The sequence below is a fragment of the Elgaria multicarinata genome, chromosome 18 (assembly GCF_023053635.1).
Source record: "Elgaria multicarinata webbii isolate HBS135686 ecotype San Diego chromosome 18, rElgMul1.1.pri, whole genome shotgun sequence".
NCBI classification, from domain to species: Eukaryota; Metazoa; Chordata; class Lepidosauria; order Squamata; family Anguidae; genus Elgaria; species Elgaria multicarinata.
Window position 1 is genome coordinate 6,650,830 of NC_086188.1, and position 16,410 is coordinate 6,667,239.

A 16,410-nucleotide genomic window follows, 5' to 3' on the forward strand; every position below is an offset into this window, starting at 1 on the left:
AAGAGTGAACCCCGTGGTCCAAGGGGGGGGTCCACCATGGGGAAATCTGGGCCACTTGGAACTAACCAGATTTCCCCCGGAGCCCTGGTATATCAGCCAGATTTTGCGGAGCGTCTTTCCAACTTTACAAAAGGCAAGATACGCATATGGCGGCCGCCGTGAGCCTATCGTGGGAAAATGACAGCCACAACGAATGTATTTTAGGGCATTTATGGTCATAAAGCACTTCTACATAAATTTTGGCCATAAAAGCACTTAGTTCTATGTAAATTGTGACCGCAAAGTACAACCTACATTGCATTAAGCACTTTATGGCCACAATTTACCCCTGCCTCTGCTTTACTGATGTGCAGGTGTGCATCAATAAAGTACTGCCAAAATCTTAATGTGATGACATGTCCTCTTCTATTGGGATCCTTTTTTGGGTGGGGGCAGTGTTGTACTAATTAGGGATGGATAAAGCGATCTATTTCTGGTCCCTCTCAGTTTCACATGTGTTCATTTGCAAGTCTATTCACATTCATCTGTGCTGGGTTTTTTTTTTTTTTAATCTGCAAGAAATGTTGTATTTAATTATATATTTTGGACTGTATTGTCTCACAGAATACACATTGCTACACATCTTTTCTCTTGAAGTCTTTAAAAAAAGGGATTGGATAAATTCCTGGAGGAGAAGGCTATCAATGGCTACTAGCCTGGAAGGCTATCTGCTACCTCCAGTATCTGAGGCAGTAAGCCTGTGTGCACCAGTTGCTGGGGAACATGGGTGGGAGGGTGCTGTTGGACCATGTCCTGCCTTGTTGGTCCCCGGCCGATGGCTGGCTGGCCACTGTGTGAACAGAGTGCTGGACGAGATGGACCCTTGGTTTGATCCAGCAGGGCTCTTCTTATGTTCTTATAAAGTATGCATTTCTAATTGTTCTTTATCTGTGCATTCAGTGAGCAGACGAGGAACTTAGGAAGCTGCCTTATCCATGTAGCCCAGAATTGCCAACACTGACTGGCAGCAATGGCTCTCCAGGGTTTTACAGAGGAATATTTTTCAGCCCTACCTGGATATGCTGGGGATCAAACCTGGGACCTTCTGCATGGAACAAGCTGGAGCGTGTTCAGAGGAGGACAACCAGGATGATCAGGGGTCTGGAAACAAAGCCCTATGAGGAGAGACTGAAAGAACTGGGCATGTTTAGCCTGGAGAAGAGAAGATTGAGGGGAGACATGATAGCACTCTTCAAATACTTGAAAGGTTGTCACACAGATGAGGGCCAGGATCTCTTCTCAATCCTCCCAGAGTGCAGGACATGGAATAACGGGCTCAAGTTAAGGGAAGCCAGATTCCAGCTGGACATCAGGAAAAACTTCCTGACTGTTAGAGCAGTACGACAATGAAACCAGTTACCTAGGGAAGTGGTGGGCTCTCCCACACAAGAGGCCTTCAAGAGGCAGCTGGACAACCATCTGTCAGGGATGCTTTAGGGTGGATTCCTGCATTGAGCAGGGGGTTGGACTCGATGGCCTTGTAGGCCCCTTCCAACTCTGCTTTTCTGTGATTCTATGAAAGCAGGTGCTCTACCCATTAAGCAATAGCCTTTCTCCTAAAGCTACAGTTCCATAAGCTGTGGAACATTTCTGATGGGGTCTTTCTTGGGAGAAATGGGGGGTTGGACCTGGGACCTTCTGCCTGATAAGTTTGTGCTCTAACAATGGAACATTGAAACCTCCTTACAATGAGCCAGACCCTTGGTCCATCTAACCCTGTGCTGTTGACACTGACCAGCAGCCACGGCTCTGGGACCTTCTGAATGCAAAGCAGGGGTGCTACCACTGAACTGTGATGAAAAATAAGAACCACTGGGTTTATTTATTTATTTATTTATTTATTTATTACACTTCTATACCGCTCCCATAGCCAGGGCTCTCTGGGCGGTTTACAGAAATTCTAAAATTGAGATAAAAACAAGTATACAAAATTTAAAACTCTAAAACACAGAACATACACACATAAAGCATTAAAAACTGATTAAAAACTAAACATGTGGGTGAGTAAGATGTGCCGCCATATATGCCTGGGCAAAGAGGAAAGTCTTAACCTGGCGCCGGAAAGATAGCAGCGTTGGTGCTAGGCGAGCCTCATCAGGGAGATCATTCCACAGTTTGGGGGCCACCACCGAAAAGGCCCTGTCCCTTGTTGCTACACTCCGAGCCTCTCTCGGAGCAAGCACCCGGAGGAGGACCTTAGATGTTGAACGTAGTGACCGGGTATATTCACGTAGGGAGAGGCGTTCCGTCAGGTATTGCGGTCCCAAGCCGTGTAAGGCTTTATAAGTCAAAACCTGCACCTTGAATTGGGCTCGGAAACATACAGGCAGCCAGTGCCAGCGGACCAGAGCAGGTGTTATATGGTCGAACCTTCTGGTTCCTGAAATCAATCTGGCCGCTGCATTTTGCACGAGCTGCAGCTTCCAAACCATCTTCAAAGGCAGCCCTACGTAGAGCGCATTGCAGTAATCTAACTTGGAGGTTACCAGAGCATGGACAACTGAAGCCAGGTTATCCCTGCCTAGATAGGGGCGTAGCTGGGCCACCAACCGAAGTTTGTAGAAGGCGCTCCATGCCACTGAGGTCACCTGAGCCTCAAGTGACAATGATGGGTCTAAAAGAACCCCCAAGATTAAAAGGACTTCATCTCAGCTATATAGGAAGTTGCCTTACAATGAGTTGGACCATGGACCCATCAAGTCCAGCATTGTTGACACAGTTTGGCAGCATCTTCCCAGGCGTTCAGGTAGGAGTTTTCCCTGCCCTCCTTGGGAGATTCCAGATATCGAACCAGAGACCTTCTGCATGCAAAGCAGGTGGTCCACCACTGAGGTATGGATCCTCCTCCATGGTGCCAGAGACTTCAATATATAGGAAGTGCTTCTTCTCCTATGGAGTCCCAGGGTGAACCCAAATCTTTAGAGCCTGACAGCTCAATGTTAAGACAAAATATCCAATTAGAAAACAAAAGCAAATGTAATTTCATACCTATCCCTGTTTGCTCTTTTCCTTGGCAGACGTGGAGGAGGGAAGCGTTAGATATATTACACTCACTTTCACTAACAAACCAGGGTGGCAATCATTCAGCTAATTCTTCACACATGCTTATTGTTATGTGCCAGACAAGAATTTGCGTCAATATAGATGACGTTTCATCGAGTTGAGTCATGAGAAAACAATCTCTCTCTCTCTCTCTCTCTCTCCCTTTTTAACTTTTGGGGAAAAAATGTTCAATGTATTTGTGGATGCCACATCACGCCAGTCCTTTTCCAGCTTCATTGGCTGCCAGTCCAGGTCTGGGCCCGATTCAAAGTGCTGGTATTAACATTTAAAGCCCTAAACGGCTTGGGGCCAGGCTCTCTGAAGGAACGCCTCCTCCCGTATGTACCTGCCCGGACCCTAAGGTCATCCTCAAGGGTCCTTCTCCGCGAGCCCCTGCCAAAGGAAGTGAGGCAGGTGTCTACCAGGAGGAGGGCCTTCTCTGCTGTGGCACCCCGGCTGTGGAATGAGCTCCCTAAGGAGGTTCGCTTGGCACCTACATTATATGCTTTTAGACGCCAGGTGAAGACCTTTTTATTCTCCCAGCATTTTAACAGTCTATAAATACATTTTAACTTGGTGTTTTAAATTTGTAAGTTTGCATTGCTGCTGTTTTGATCTGGTTGAGCTTTTATATTGTATTTTATATTATGGTTTCATACTGTTGTTTTATACTTTGAATGTTTTTAATTTTTGTGAACCGCCCAGAGAGCTCCGGCTATTGGGCGGTATAGAAATGCAATAAATAAATAAATAAATAAATAAATAAATGCCAATATCTGGCTGCAAGGAATTGAACATTCCAGCTTTGAACCTAGAGATGCCCATGCAAGTTGACACTCCAAAACACTCATTTGTTAGTCTCTGAAGCCATCCTGTGTGGAACTGGGGGATGTACATTCAATGTCTGCAAGAAATGAAGGCCACTTTATTTGTGAATCCCAGGTTGTTTTCTCCCCTAGAGAAGAGGTGAAAGCCATAAACCAGTGTTGAATGTCCACCCAATGGGCCTTGCTTTGGGTCCCGATCCGTCCCTATCAGGTTCCACAAAACGCTGATCACTGTCTGGCACCTCCTCTGAGTCACTGTCGCTGGAGGGCTTCAGGTTCCTGGCTCTAGTCCTAGCAGCTCCTGTGATCCCAGAAGAAGGTAAGGGTGTTCGTAGAATCATAGAATCATAGAATCATAGAATAGTAGAGTTGGAAGGGGCCTATAAGGCCATCAAGTCCAACCCTCTGCTCAGTGCAGGAAAGTTGGGCAGAGCTAATTGCAGGGAGAGGAATAAGCAACTTTCCGCTGCCCTTGCCCTTCAAATTCTTCAAACAATCCACACATGCTTGATGTCAACATGCATTCCCGGCCCAAGATCTGCTGCTGGGCACATCCATTACTGGTCTCCACATCTTTCCCCGTGTCTTTTTCTTCCCCTGCCTTCAGATCTTGTTAGCGCATAAAAGGTTGCTTCTTCCATGCGTTTCTTTTGCCTATCAAACTACACATGAATGAGAGAGTTCCCTGCTTGCAGAGGGTAAACTGGGATGCCTTCTGAAAAGGAAAGTCGATGAATACCACCTCTTCCTGCTCCTATTTTCTCCCTTTCCTCCTAAATATCATATGTAAAACTTTGAACGGAGTCTGTTCCCCGAACGACGTGTTAGTACTCATACAATTTTAAACAGGCGTTATCTAGTTGGAGTCAATAATGCCTTTTCTTTTCTTCTAAGTCGAACCGTGCTTAGCCCAAGGGATTCTTCACCTGATGAGCAGATTATCTTCTGCCTTTTTTTTTTTTTTTAAAAAAAAGAACCCCCCCCCCCCCCACACACCTTCAGTTTGTGAATTTCATATCCGGCATTAAACCCAATCTCCCTTTCATGATATATATTTATGTCAATGCTCAATTCTATTACAACTTTCCCTTCTGCTTTTTCAATTTCCTCTATTATTCATATTTCACTCCGTAATATCATCTCGGCAGCTAAGTCATAGGCTGCCGCTTCATATTTATGAAGTGAAGCAGGCATGGCCTTTAATACTGGATGTTGATGGGAGTCCATGAACGCTAATGCTACAACGGGGTGTCGAAGGGTTTATTCCCCTTCTACCATGATCAGTTCTTCTAATAGCAAACTCAGCTGGTTATAGCCAACAGGATTGTAGCAAAAATTAGGGCTGTGCAGGGACCCCCCCCCCCCGATCAACCTTGGCGGCCGATCCAGAGTCCCTGAAGCACTTGGGACTGCCTTGGGGCTGCCTCGGGGGTTCCCGATCTGCCTCGGTGCCGAAGCCAAGGCAAAATTCGGACCCTCCGAAGTGACTTGGAGTGTTCTGGGTGCTGGCTGCGCAGCTGGTACCCAGAAAACCCTCCCCACTTACCTGGTGCCTCTGCCATCCACCGCTGCAGACGGTGGAGGAACCAGGTAAGCCACCTATCCCCCTTCCCCACTCACCTGCATCTGCTGTCCACTGCCACTGGCTTGCGTCCAGTGGCTTTCACTCTGATGATGCTGAAGTAGGCTGCAGCGGTGGCAGCGCACCCAGGTAAGGGGGAAAGGGGGGCTTACCTGCTGCCTCTGTCACCACCGTCATATTTCTTCTGGCAGCTTTTGGTGCAGCTGGAAATGAAAGGGAGTCGGCCGTGGGATAACTTAAAATCATGAGGCCTACTCCCTTTCATTTCCGGCAGCAGCACCAGAAGCTGCCAGAAGAAAGGCGGAAGCGGTGATGGAGGCAGCAGGTCAGGAGACTGGTGGGGGGGGCCGGGTCTGGCTCCGAAGCACCTAGGGGGCCCAAAACTTCAGAGCCATTTGGCTTTGGATTCAGGCCGCCTCAGCTTTCACTTGAACCACCTTGGATCCGGTTCGGAAGGGTCCGAACCACCCCGATCCGCTTCTGAGGCGGTGCACAGCCCTAGCAAAAATAGGGTCCCAGGGAAACAAGAGAGCGGTGTGAGCATGATGGAGGGAAAAACCCTTCTTGAGGCTGGAATTTCCTCCAGCAACACCCACACACCCACCAGGAGCCCAAGGAGGAATGATCATACTTGGTGGACCACACTGGAAGGGATATATGTCCACAGCCAAAACCAGAGAAGAGCCTTTAGGGCTCATTCTTAAGGATGTACATTACTGCCTTTGGCTCCACTCACCACTAGAATGTGGCCCCTGAAAGATTCCCTGAATTCAATGCGGCCCTCAGAGTGGAAAAGGTTCAGCACCTCTACATCACAGTAAGGAGGGGAAAGAGTAGCCATGCAGAGATGTCACCTTTGTAAAATAAATTGATGCATATGTAGCTCTCTGTGTGTAATCATCTAGGCTTCAGAGAGCACAGGCTGATTAATAATAATAATAATAATAATAATAATAATAATAATAATAATTTATTTGTTACCTGCCTCTCCCTCTGGATCGAGGCGGGACACACCACAAATACAAACACCACAAAATACATATAACCAATTAAAACATTTAAAACTAATTCATTATTAAAAGCAGCACATTACTAAAAGGCATCTTAAAATTCAACTGGGTAGGCCTGCCGGAAGAGATCAGTCTTTATGGCTTTCTTAAATTCCGGAAGACTGTTAAGTTGACGAATCTCTCCCAGCGAGCCATTCCACGAACTGGGAGCGGCAGAAGAAAAGGTCCTCTGGGTAATAGTTGTCAGCCTTGTTTTTGTTGGCTGGGGTAAATTCTTCCCAGAGGACCTGTGTGTGCGGGGCGGATTGTACGGGAGAAGGCGATCCCGCAGGTAGCCTGGATCCAAACCACGTAGGGCTTTAAAGGTGATAACCAACACTTTATACTTCACCCGGAAACTAATTGGCACCCAGTGAAGAGATTTTAAAACTGGTGTTGCCCTCTCATTCACCATGGGGAGCTTTTCACACAGCATTCAGGGGCAAGAGGAGCATTCAATAACATGAGCTGCCATCTAGAATCTGAATTAGTGTGGTGCATGTGTCTACCACCTCACTTTGTACAATGTGCAGATCAGCTTTCGGTCCTCTTGGGCAACTGTTTATGGCTCTGTACCAACCAATGCCATTTTTGCATCCCCTTTGGCAATGATTTCCTTGGGGACTCATTTGTCTAAATGAGAAGACGTTGATGAACATGAAGCACACCCTGTCACCAGTGTTTTCGACAGCGGATGTTTTGTTTGTTCTTTTACCCAGTGGAGACAACTGTTCAGAGGAGAACGAATTCCCTTCTGCTTGGGTGACAAATCCCTGAAGGACTACAATTTGCATCAGCCAACGGGATGTGTTGTGCAAAACATCTGGAGGGGAACGTGTTGAGGAAGGCTGAAATCGATGCTAATATGTGTAAAAATAAATAAAAAATAAACTAAAGTTCTCCAAATCCAGAAATGAAACTTTGAATGAGGCAAGCACCTGCTTTGCAGAAGTTGTGCATTTGTCCAAAATTATGCATTTCCCCCAAAGTGCATGTTAACACATGTTTGGGAATTTGCAAAGAATTTTTTTGGGGGTGGGGGGCTGCCAGTCCCCGTCCGGGCCCGATTCAAAGTGCTGGTATTAACATTTAAAGCCCTAAACAGCTTGGGGCCAGGCTGTCTGAAGGAGCTCCTCCTCCCATATGTCCCTGCCCAGACCCTAAGGTCCTCCTCAGGGGTCCTTCTCCATGAGCACCTGCCAAAGGAAGTGAGGAGGGCCTTCTCTGCTGTGGCACCCCAGCTGTGGAATGAGCTCCCTAAGGAGGTTCGCTTTGCACCTACACTATATTCTTTTAGACGCCAGGTGAAGACCTTTTTATTCTCCTAGTATCTTAACAGTCTATAAATTAATTTTAACTTTGCTGTTTTAAATTTGTGTTTTAAATTTGTATTTTTGCATTGCTGTTTTTTTTTTATCTTGGTTGTGCTTTTATATTGTATTTTATATTATGGTTTTATACTATTGTTTTGTTTTGAATTGTCTTAAATTTGTAAACCACCCAGAGAGCTTCGGCTATTGGGCAGTATAGAAATGCAATAAATAAATAAATAAATAAATAAATAAATAAAATAGTCCTGTTTGCTTTTGGGGTTAGGAACGGGGGGCATTTTTGAACACTTTATTTATTTATTTATTTATTTATTTTATTACATTTATATACCGCCCCATAGCCGAAGCTCTCTGGGCGGTTCACAAAGTGACTCTGGGCGTCACTTTGTGGACGGACCTGAAATTCTCAGACATCCCTACTCCAGCTTTGGCCCTCATGGAAACAGGACACATTCTGGGTATCATTCTGACTGATTTCAACTGGTTGGAATCTGATTCAAAGGCCAACCTTGGCCGAAGTTCAGGATACTAAATATCATAAACAAAAGGGACTAAACAAATATCAAGGCGGTCAAAGACGTCAGTGTGTGTGTGGTAGGACGATCATAAAAGACAGCCTGTGGGAATGAGAAGACCAAAACAAACAGAAGGGAAAAAAAAAGCCCTCAAAGACAAAAGGACTTTACATCAAAGAGTTCTCCGAATAGACCCATAGCACCAACCTGTCTGATCTTGGAAGTTAAGCACGGTCATGCCTGGTTAGTACTTGGATGAGAGACTGCCTGGGAATACCAGGTGCTGTAGGCTCCCTACTCTTCCTGCAAAGAGCAGGGTTTTGGACTTGATGGGCTTGTAGGCCCCTTCCAATTCTACTATTCTATTATTCTAAGCAGCTCACACAAGTGCAGGAAAACTAGGTGTCAAAGACAAGATAGAAGACACAGATGTGGCTTTTTTGTTAGGTGGGACATTCATGACACTAACCAGCTAATTTCTAAAGGAGAGGAATTTGTTATCAGGGCATTCAAATCTCAGTGCAAGGACAATATCTGCCCTTAAAGATTGTTTTCCAGAAAATGCTGTCGCTTCAACCGGCTGCTGTCCATGGTGCTGAACGGAAGCAGACCATTGCTTCTGCATGGGATTTTTTTGAGAAAGACAGAAGAAAAAAGAGATTTGAAAGTGGTAAAGTAGAGACATTGGTTCCTATCATGAATGCATTCATTCCTCTCCACTCTCACCTCAAACCAAACAGGTTTTGCAGGTTTTTCAAGCCTGAGAAAATCCTTTGAAACCAGCGGACAGTGACGGCCATAGGCTGACCTTTCAGGTAACCATGCCTTTAATTGTAGGGGTCCCCAAACTGTTCAGGTCAATGGGCACATTTGGAATTTTGAGAAAGTGTCCTGAAAGCTCTTACAAAATGGCTGCCATGCAAGGAGTCTTGTCCATTTTTTCATCTTGCTCCTCATCTTTTCCCCCATGACCCTACATCAAAATAATGTGATGTCCCTTAGAATCATAGAAGAGTAGAGTTGGAAGGGGCCTACAAGGCCATTGAGCCCAACCTCCCACTCAGTGCAGGAATCCACCCTAAAGCATACCTGACAGAGTGTTGTCCAGCTGCCTCTTGAAAGTCTCTAGTGCGGGAGAGCCCACAACCTCCCTAGGTCACTGGTTCCATTGTCGTACTGCTCAGACAGTGAGAAAGTTTTTCCTAATGTCCAGCTGGAATCTGACTCCCTGTCACTTGAGCCCATTATTCCGTGTCCTGCACTCTGGGAGGATCAAGAAGAGATCCTGGCCCTCCTCTGTGTGACAACCTTTCAAGCATTTGAAGAGTGCTATCATGTCTTGCTACCACACATCATGCTAAAATGATTAGGCCTTCGAACAGGCCTGCATCTAAACTGAAATCACAGTCCGGCCTTCCAGCCCAAAATCAGAAGCATGCAAACCTCCTCAATGTATTCCAAATGTAGGTTTTGCTTGGCTTCACACAGCTTTTCATAGTTACTTGTTGGCTAAAGCAACGTTGCTACTGTTGATGCACAGATATCCATTAGTGGATGTTCTCTTGGTTCGTCCTGATCTTTATGCAATTATTTTCTCCCCTCTCCAACCAGAAAAACATAATAATTCCGGGTTGAGTAATTACTGAGTGTTGTTTAGATGGCCACCATGGAATAACAAGGAGGACCTGTGAAAATCTTTCAATGAATGCATCAGCTATAGGGGCCTGAACTCTACATAGATTTCAACTGTACATCATTTCCCACCAGACTCCAGACGTACATACAGTCTGAGTTTAGTCTGTCAAGCTCTGGTACTTTCTAGAACGAGCAAGTAATTAAAGGTGTCAACAGAAGAGGGAAGTGGTGGGAAAGGGATTTCTATGGCCAAGCAGAATGACTGTTTTCACACATATTATTTTGTCATTGGCAATAATAAAGGATTTGCTACAAGTTTTCTCAAGGCTGAAGTTTCGTTAAAGGTGCAGAACAGCTTTAAGGAAGCATTGAGGAGGATACTCCAAGCAAATTGAATGCTTGTATAATGAAGAATTATTATTTTTACATGGGGGGGTGGGTGGGCTTTGAACACTAGGAAGCTTCATCAATACCCACTCTGGCCTCTCTGCTTCCTTGGAGCTGGACACATTGTTTAATCCTTTGCATTTGGAGAAAGCAAAGGGTTGCTACCAATTTCTTTCCTATCAAATGGCATGAGTGTGGTTGTGGCACACGGAATACTCTATATGGGAAGGCTACAACCACTGGGATTGTTTAGCTTGGGAAAAAGGAGGCTAAGGGGAGACATGACAGAGGTGTACAAAATTATGCACGGTGTGGAGAACGTGGATAGGGAGGCATTATCCTCCTTCTCTCAAAATACTAGAACCCAAGGGGGTCATCCCATGAATCTGATTGGTGGGAGTTTCAGGACAAATAAAAGGAAGGACTTCTTCACACAGCGGATAGTTAAATCATGGAACTCGTAAGATGGCCATCACTACATCACAAGTTGTAGTGATGGCCACCAATTTGGATGGCTTTAAAAGGGGGTTGGATAAATTCCTGGAGGCAAAGGCTATCAATGGCTACTAGCCCTGATGGTTGTATGCTATCTCCAGTATTTGAGGCAGTAAGCCTCTGTGCACCAGTTGCTGGGGAACATGGGTGGGAGGGTGTTGTTGCACCATGTCCTGCTTGTGGTTCTCTGGTTGACAGCTGGTCGGCCACTGTGTGAACAGAGCATTGGACTAGATGGATCCTCGGTCTGATCCAGCAGCGCACTTCTTATGTTCTTAAGGTGTCTGCGGTCCACTATCCAAATTCCTAGTCCAAGTCCCAAGACATCCTATAGCTTATAAAACTTTGGCTACCATTATCTGGGCCTTCAGCTGCTAACAAGATGTTTCAGCAGTCCCAAAGAGCACAAACAAAACTTTTGGGACCCGGTGGCTATATTGCACCCTATCTGTGTAGCAAGAACCTTCCTAAATTTAGGTAGAGGTGACAGCACTCTGTCTGACATATTGTGGCAACTTTACAACACATTTACAAAGCAGCATTGGGACTATTATGGGTGCACTGGAAGGATGGCTTGGAGTCATCAGCACTAGGCGCTATAAATAATGCCCCCTTCGAAGTGAAGGTGGCAGACGGCCCTTTACACTTCACAGCAGCGAGCCGAGAATGTGAGGTCTTTCAGAAAATAGTCATTGCGTAAAGACGGTGCTATTAGTAGGGCTTTCAAAAGTTTCATCCAAATAGGATTCTTCTTAAGGCCAAATTAAATAACAGGGTTCCCTGATTGGTTGTCCCGTCTGTTTACATTTTACAATATATCTGCCGTGGGGTGGGCAAAAAATAATAATTCGGGATCATGACACTGGAGGTACATACATTTCCAAAAGGGAAAAATAGCAGCTTTAGAGGGGTGGACAATTTCATTAAGGGGGAAACAATGGTGCTGGGGAAATGTTTAAGCTCCTCTTCTCCTTGTGCCGTTTCCCCAAAGCTGCTATTAAACCCCTTTCCATGGGGATAAAAATGTTCCGGATTCCTCTTTTGCTCAGTGGATGGATTTGGCCCGATCGTATCCAACTTCTGCAAAAAAGAAGGCTTCCACTGTTGGTGTGCTGCGCTGCAAACTGAGATCAACAGTGACCCTCCTTTTCCCAGGATCACTAATTGGCTCTCACCCACACCGACAATCGTCTTAATGCGCTTAAAAACAGAAGCAGCAGCCATCAGCACCAGAAACCCCCAATTATTTAAGACGTCAAGAGACCATGACCAGTTGACAGCTTTGCAAAACAGGTCATTAGAACAGCTTCCCCCGATTTGCCGTGCCGCACAAATGGCCATTACCTGCCTAGGCTTGGGCCGTAAACATTTCAGCCGGGCTATTAATGAGATGTGAAGGCCTCCTCTGTCCATCTCTGTTTGCTGTCACTGCTCTCTGCCCCTCTGTGCGCACCGAGATGGAATTTTCTGCAACGATGCAGCGAGACACAAACCCCATATATATTTGCAGAGGTTAATCTCTAAACAGCAGGGTGATGGGTTCAAGGCCATCTGGAAGGCATGCCTTTCAACCTGCAGGCGCTGCTGTCATGACTTCGTTCCCTATTTGAGCACAGGCCACAGACCCATTAGTTGATTCCATTGCCAGCTTGACTGCAATAAAGAGCAAGGCTGAACTGTCAGCATTATGAACAAGTGGCTAAAGCACAGGCCATATGGTGTTTGGAATCCAAAACATTGGGATGCATTTCCTCCCTCCGGCAAGGGATGTGTTTTGTGGTTATGTCAGGAACTTATTGGGCTAGAAAAGAACCAGGAATCCATAGACGGCATGTTTATATAGAGGGCAAAGTTCCCATGGGGCTAGTCTGTTAAGGGCTGCATGCTATTGATGGGTGGGGTTGAAGCAAGCAGTGTGCAGACCCCCGTCCCTCTCTTTCAGTTTCAGCCACCCCTTCCCTCCCTCCCTCTGCCACGCCTTCCTTGTTTCACTCTGTCATCCATCCCCTTCCCTCTCTCATTCTGTCTGCCACCACTGCCCTGTCTCTCTCTTTCTGCCACCACTTCCCTGTCTCATTCTGACATCCACCCCCTTCCCTCTCTCACTCTTCCACCCCTTCCCTCTCTCACTCTTTCTTCCACTCCTTCCGTCTCTCACTCTATCTTCCACTCTTTCCTTCTCTCACTGTTCTACCCCTTCCCTCTCTCACTCTTCTACCCCCTTCCCTCTCTCACTCTTCTACCCCTTCCCTCTCTCACTCTTCTACCCCCGTCCCTCTCTCACTCTTTCTTCCACTCCTTCCGTCTCTCACTCTATCTTCCACTCTTTCCTTCTGTCACTGTTCTACCCCTTCCCTCTCTCACTCTTTCATCCACTCCTTCCCTCTCTCACTCTTCCACTCCTTCCCTCTCTCACTCTTCCACCCCTTCCCTCTCTCACTCTTTCATCCACTCCTTCCCTCTCTCACTCTTCCACCCCTTCCCTCTCTCACTCTTCCACCCCTTCCCTCTCTCACTCTTTCTTCCACTCCTTCCATCTCTCACTCTTCTACCCCTTCCCTCTCTCACTCTTTCTTCCACCCCTTCCCTCTCTCACGCTTCTACCCCATCCCTCTCTCACTCTTCCACCCCTTCCCTCTCACACTCTTTCTTCCACTCCTTCCCTCTCTCACTCTTCTACCCCCGTCCCTCTCTCACTCTTCCACCCCTTCCCTCTCTCACTCTTTCATCCACTCCTTCCCTCTCTCACTCTTCCACCCCTTCCCTCTCTCACTCTTCCACCCCTTCCCTCTCTCACTCTTTCTTCCACCCCTTCCCTCTCTCACTCTTCTACCCCCTTCCATCTCTCACTCTTCCATCCCCTTCCCACTCTCATTCTGTCTGCCACCCCTGCCCTGTCTCTTTCTTTATGCCACCTCCTTCCCTCTCTCATTCTGCCAGGATCTACACTACTGCTTCATAATGGCGTTGAAGTGGATTGACAACTATTGGGGCCCATGACACATTCCATATACTGTTTTCAAACAATTTTCATAATGCTATATCCTACTTGGTGTAGATCTGGCCTCTGTCTGCCACCCCTTCCCTCTCTTGCTCTTTCTGCCATATCTTCCATCTCTCACTCTGCCTGCCTTCCCTGTCTCTCTCTCTCTGATGCCCCTCCTCTGTCTCTCTCTCTGATGCCCCCTTCCCCCTCTCTCTTTGACACCCCTTCCTTCTCTTTCTCTGACCCCCCCTTTCTTGTCTCTCTCTCTCTGACACCCCATCCTGTCTCTCTCCTTCAGCAAGCCATGGCAGATCTGCATCCCAGAATTTCCATTTCTGTGAGTGTTCTGATGTAGAAAAACGCACACCAAAATGTGCATCTTAGGGAGAAGTGCACACGGCACGACATGCCTATATTTCAGCACGGTGTGCACAAACCAGCACTTCAGCAACGTAAAGTATTAGGGATGGTGGGGGAGTGTACCTCGAAAAATGTGCAGAAAAATGCACATCGAAGAAAAATGCCCACCAGAAAAATACAAATTGCAGTACATATAATAATAATAATAATAATAATAATAATAATAATAATAATAATAAATTAAAAGCTCACATGGAAGCAGAACAGAATGATCATGACCAAAACCCTTGCTGACAATCACAGCAAAACAGTGATTGACATCCACTGCCCTTCCCTACATTTTCCAGTCCCAAGAAATAAAAGAGAAGTGGATCAGAAATGCAACGGAAGGACCTGGCGTAGACTCTGTGCTCCCCCCTTCTTTCTCCTCCCCCTCCCCTCCCCCTCCCCTTAAACCTACATTCAGTAAACCCATTTTCCAAATCAGTGGCAGATTTATAAAGCCACCTGGATTAAGACACAGAGTGAGGCGTGTTTAATCAGATATTGCCAGCGTGTTGGCCAGATCTGTAACAGTTAAGCTAAATGGAAACCCTGCAATGGTTTTCATGTAGTGTGCAAGATTTTATCAAAGCCGCCCAAACTCATCTCATGTACGGAAGGATTAGCGTGCAAACAACGTGGTTGAACGTGAGCCAGAGGCCCCAAAAGGAGGTTGAAACACACTTCAGAACAGTTCTCTGAGTCACTTTAACAGGGAGGGGGCTGAAGCTTAGGGGCAGAACATTTGTTTTCTATGGTGAAAGGGCCCAGTTCGATCCGAAAGCGTCTCAGGTCGAAAGACTGGGAAAAACCCCTCTCTGAACCCCTAGGGAGTTTCTGCTTGGCAATTGGTTCATCGAGTCCTTGGCTCACATAGGTTGACTTAAAAGAAGGCCTTCTTGGTGGGGAAGGCTATCCATGGCTACTAGACCTGATGGTTGTGTGCTAGCTCCACTGTCTGAGGCAGTAAGCCTGTGTGCACCAGTCACTGGGGAACATGGGTGGGTGGGTGCTGTTGCACCATGTCCTGCTTTGTTGGTCCCTGGTCAACAGCTGGTTGGCCACAGAGTGCTGGACTTGATGGACCCTCGGTCTGATCCAGCAGGACCCTTCTTAAGTTCTTAAGGCCACCACTAAACGTTTTCAGTTTGGCTGGTGTTCAGAGTAATGGGCAAACTCTTCTATCCATGCAATTCAATGAGATTAATTACATTTTATAAATAAAAAAAAAACACCCCAGCTTTCCTCCAAGGAGTTCAGGCAGGCCAAGAGACATGGGGTTGCCCCATTTGATCTTATCAACAAACCTCTGAGGTAGACCGCGCTAAGAGACTTTGGCTTGACCCAGCAGAGGCTGGTGACTCCCATGTGGGGCAAGGAAGCCACTCTGGGTTTCAGCCAGAACAGTGGCTTCACACCTTGAACAGCTCCTTTAGAATTCTGACTGGTTATGACTGAAACCTGGGGGAGAGTGACATTTGTTGTGGACTAGAAACTTGGGCAAATTTATTTGCAAAGCTCAACAATATAAAGCCCTACCTTAATCACATCTTCGTCGGAGGACCTGCACTCCACAGATTCTAGAAGATCAGTGACTGTTCCATCATCCTCAACAGAGATCACCTTGACGGGGACAGCTACAGTCTTTCCAGTGAGAATGGCAGTGTTCAAGATCTCTGCTTCCTTAAAAAGAAGGCACACCTTTTTCAGCCAACTGCAGAAAACTTGCAACATTTCCATATACAACACAAAGGTTCCACACCAACATTAAGACTGAATCATAGTTTTGTACTAACCAATGTTTAGAAGCCAAATCATGGTCTGAGCTTACACACATACATACAAACCGTGGTTTAGAGTGGCTTGTTTGCGTTTTCCATTTCTTTAGCACCCCAGCCTACTGCAAAACCATTGCAGGCATGAGCCATGCCTTGCACACCCACTCCAAACTATAGCTTACTGCCTGGTCACAAACCCTGGCTTGTCAACAAAGACATCACAATTAAATTAATTCGTTTTTGAAATTCACCCAAATCCACAAATTGGTCCTAATGAAGATAATTGTTCTCTGGTTTGGATTTTTATCTATTGGAACAGCATGGCTGTCATACCGCATCCAT

At 46.3% G+C, this 16,410-nt stretch overlaps 1 protein-coding gene across 1 annotated transcript in view; it reads right to left on the bottom strand.

The window, feature by feature from the left end:
* The window catches only part of TMEM132D (transmembrane protein 132D), a 95,882-nt gene that overhangs the window by 23,756 nt on the left and 55,716 nt on the right, over positions 1–16,410 (bottom strand). The window contains exon 2 of the mRNA XM_063143692.1: positions 15,830–15,973. Coding sequence (XP_062999762.1) covers positions 15,830–15,973 — 144 coding nt within the window. The remainder of the gene's footprint in view (positions 1–15,829; positions 15,974–16,410) is intronic.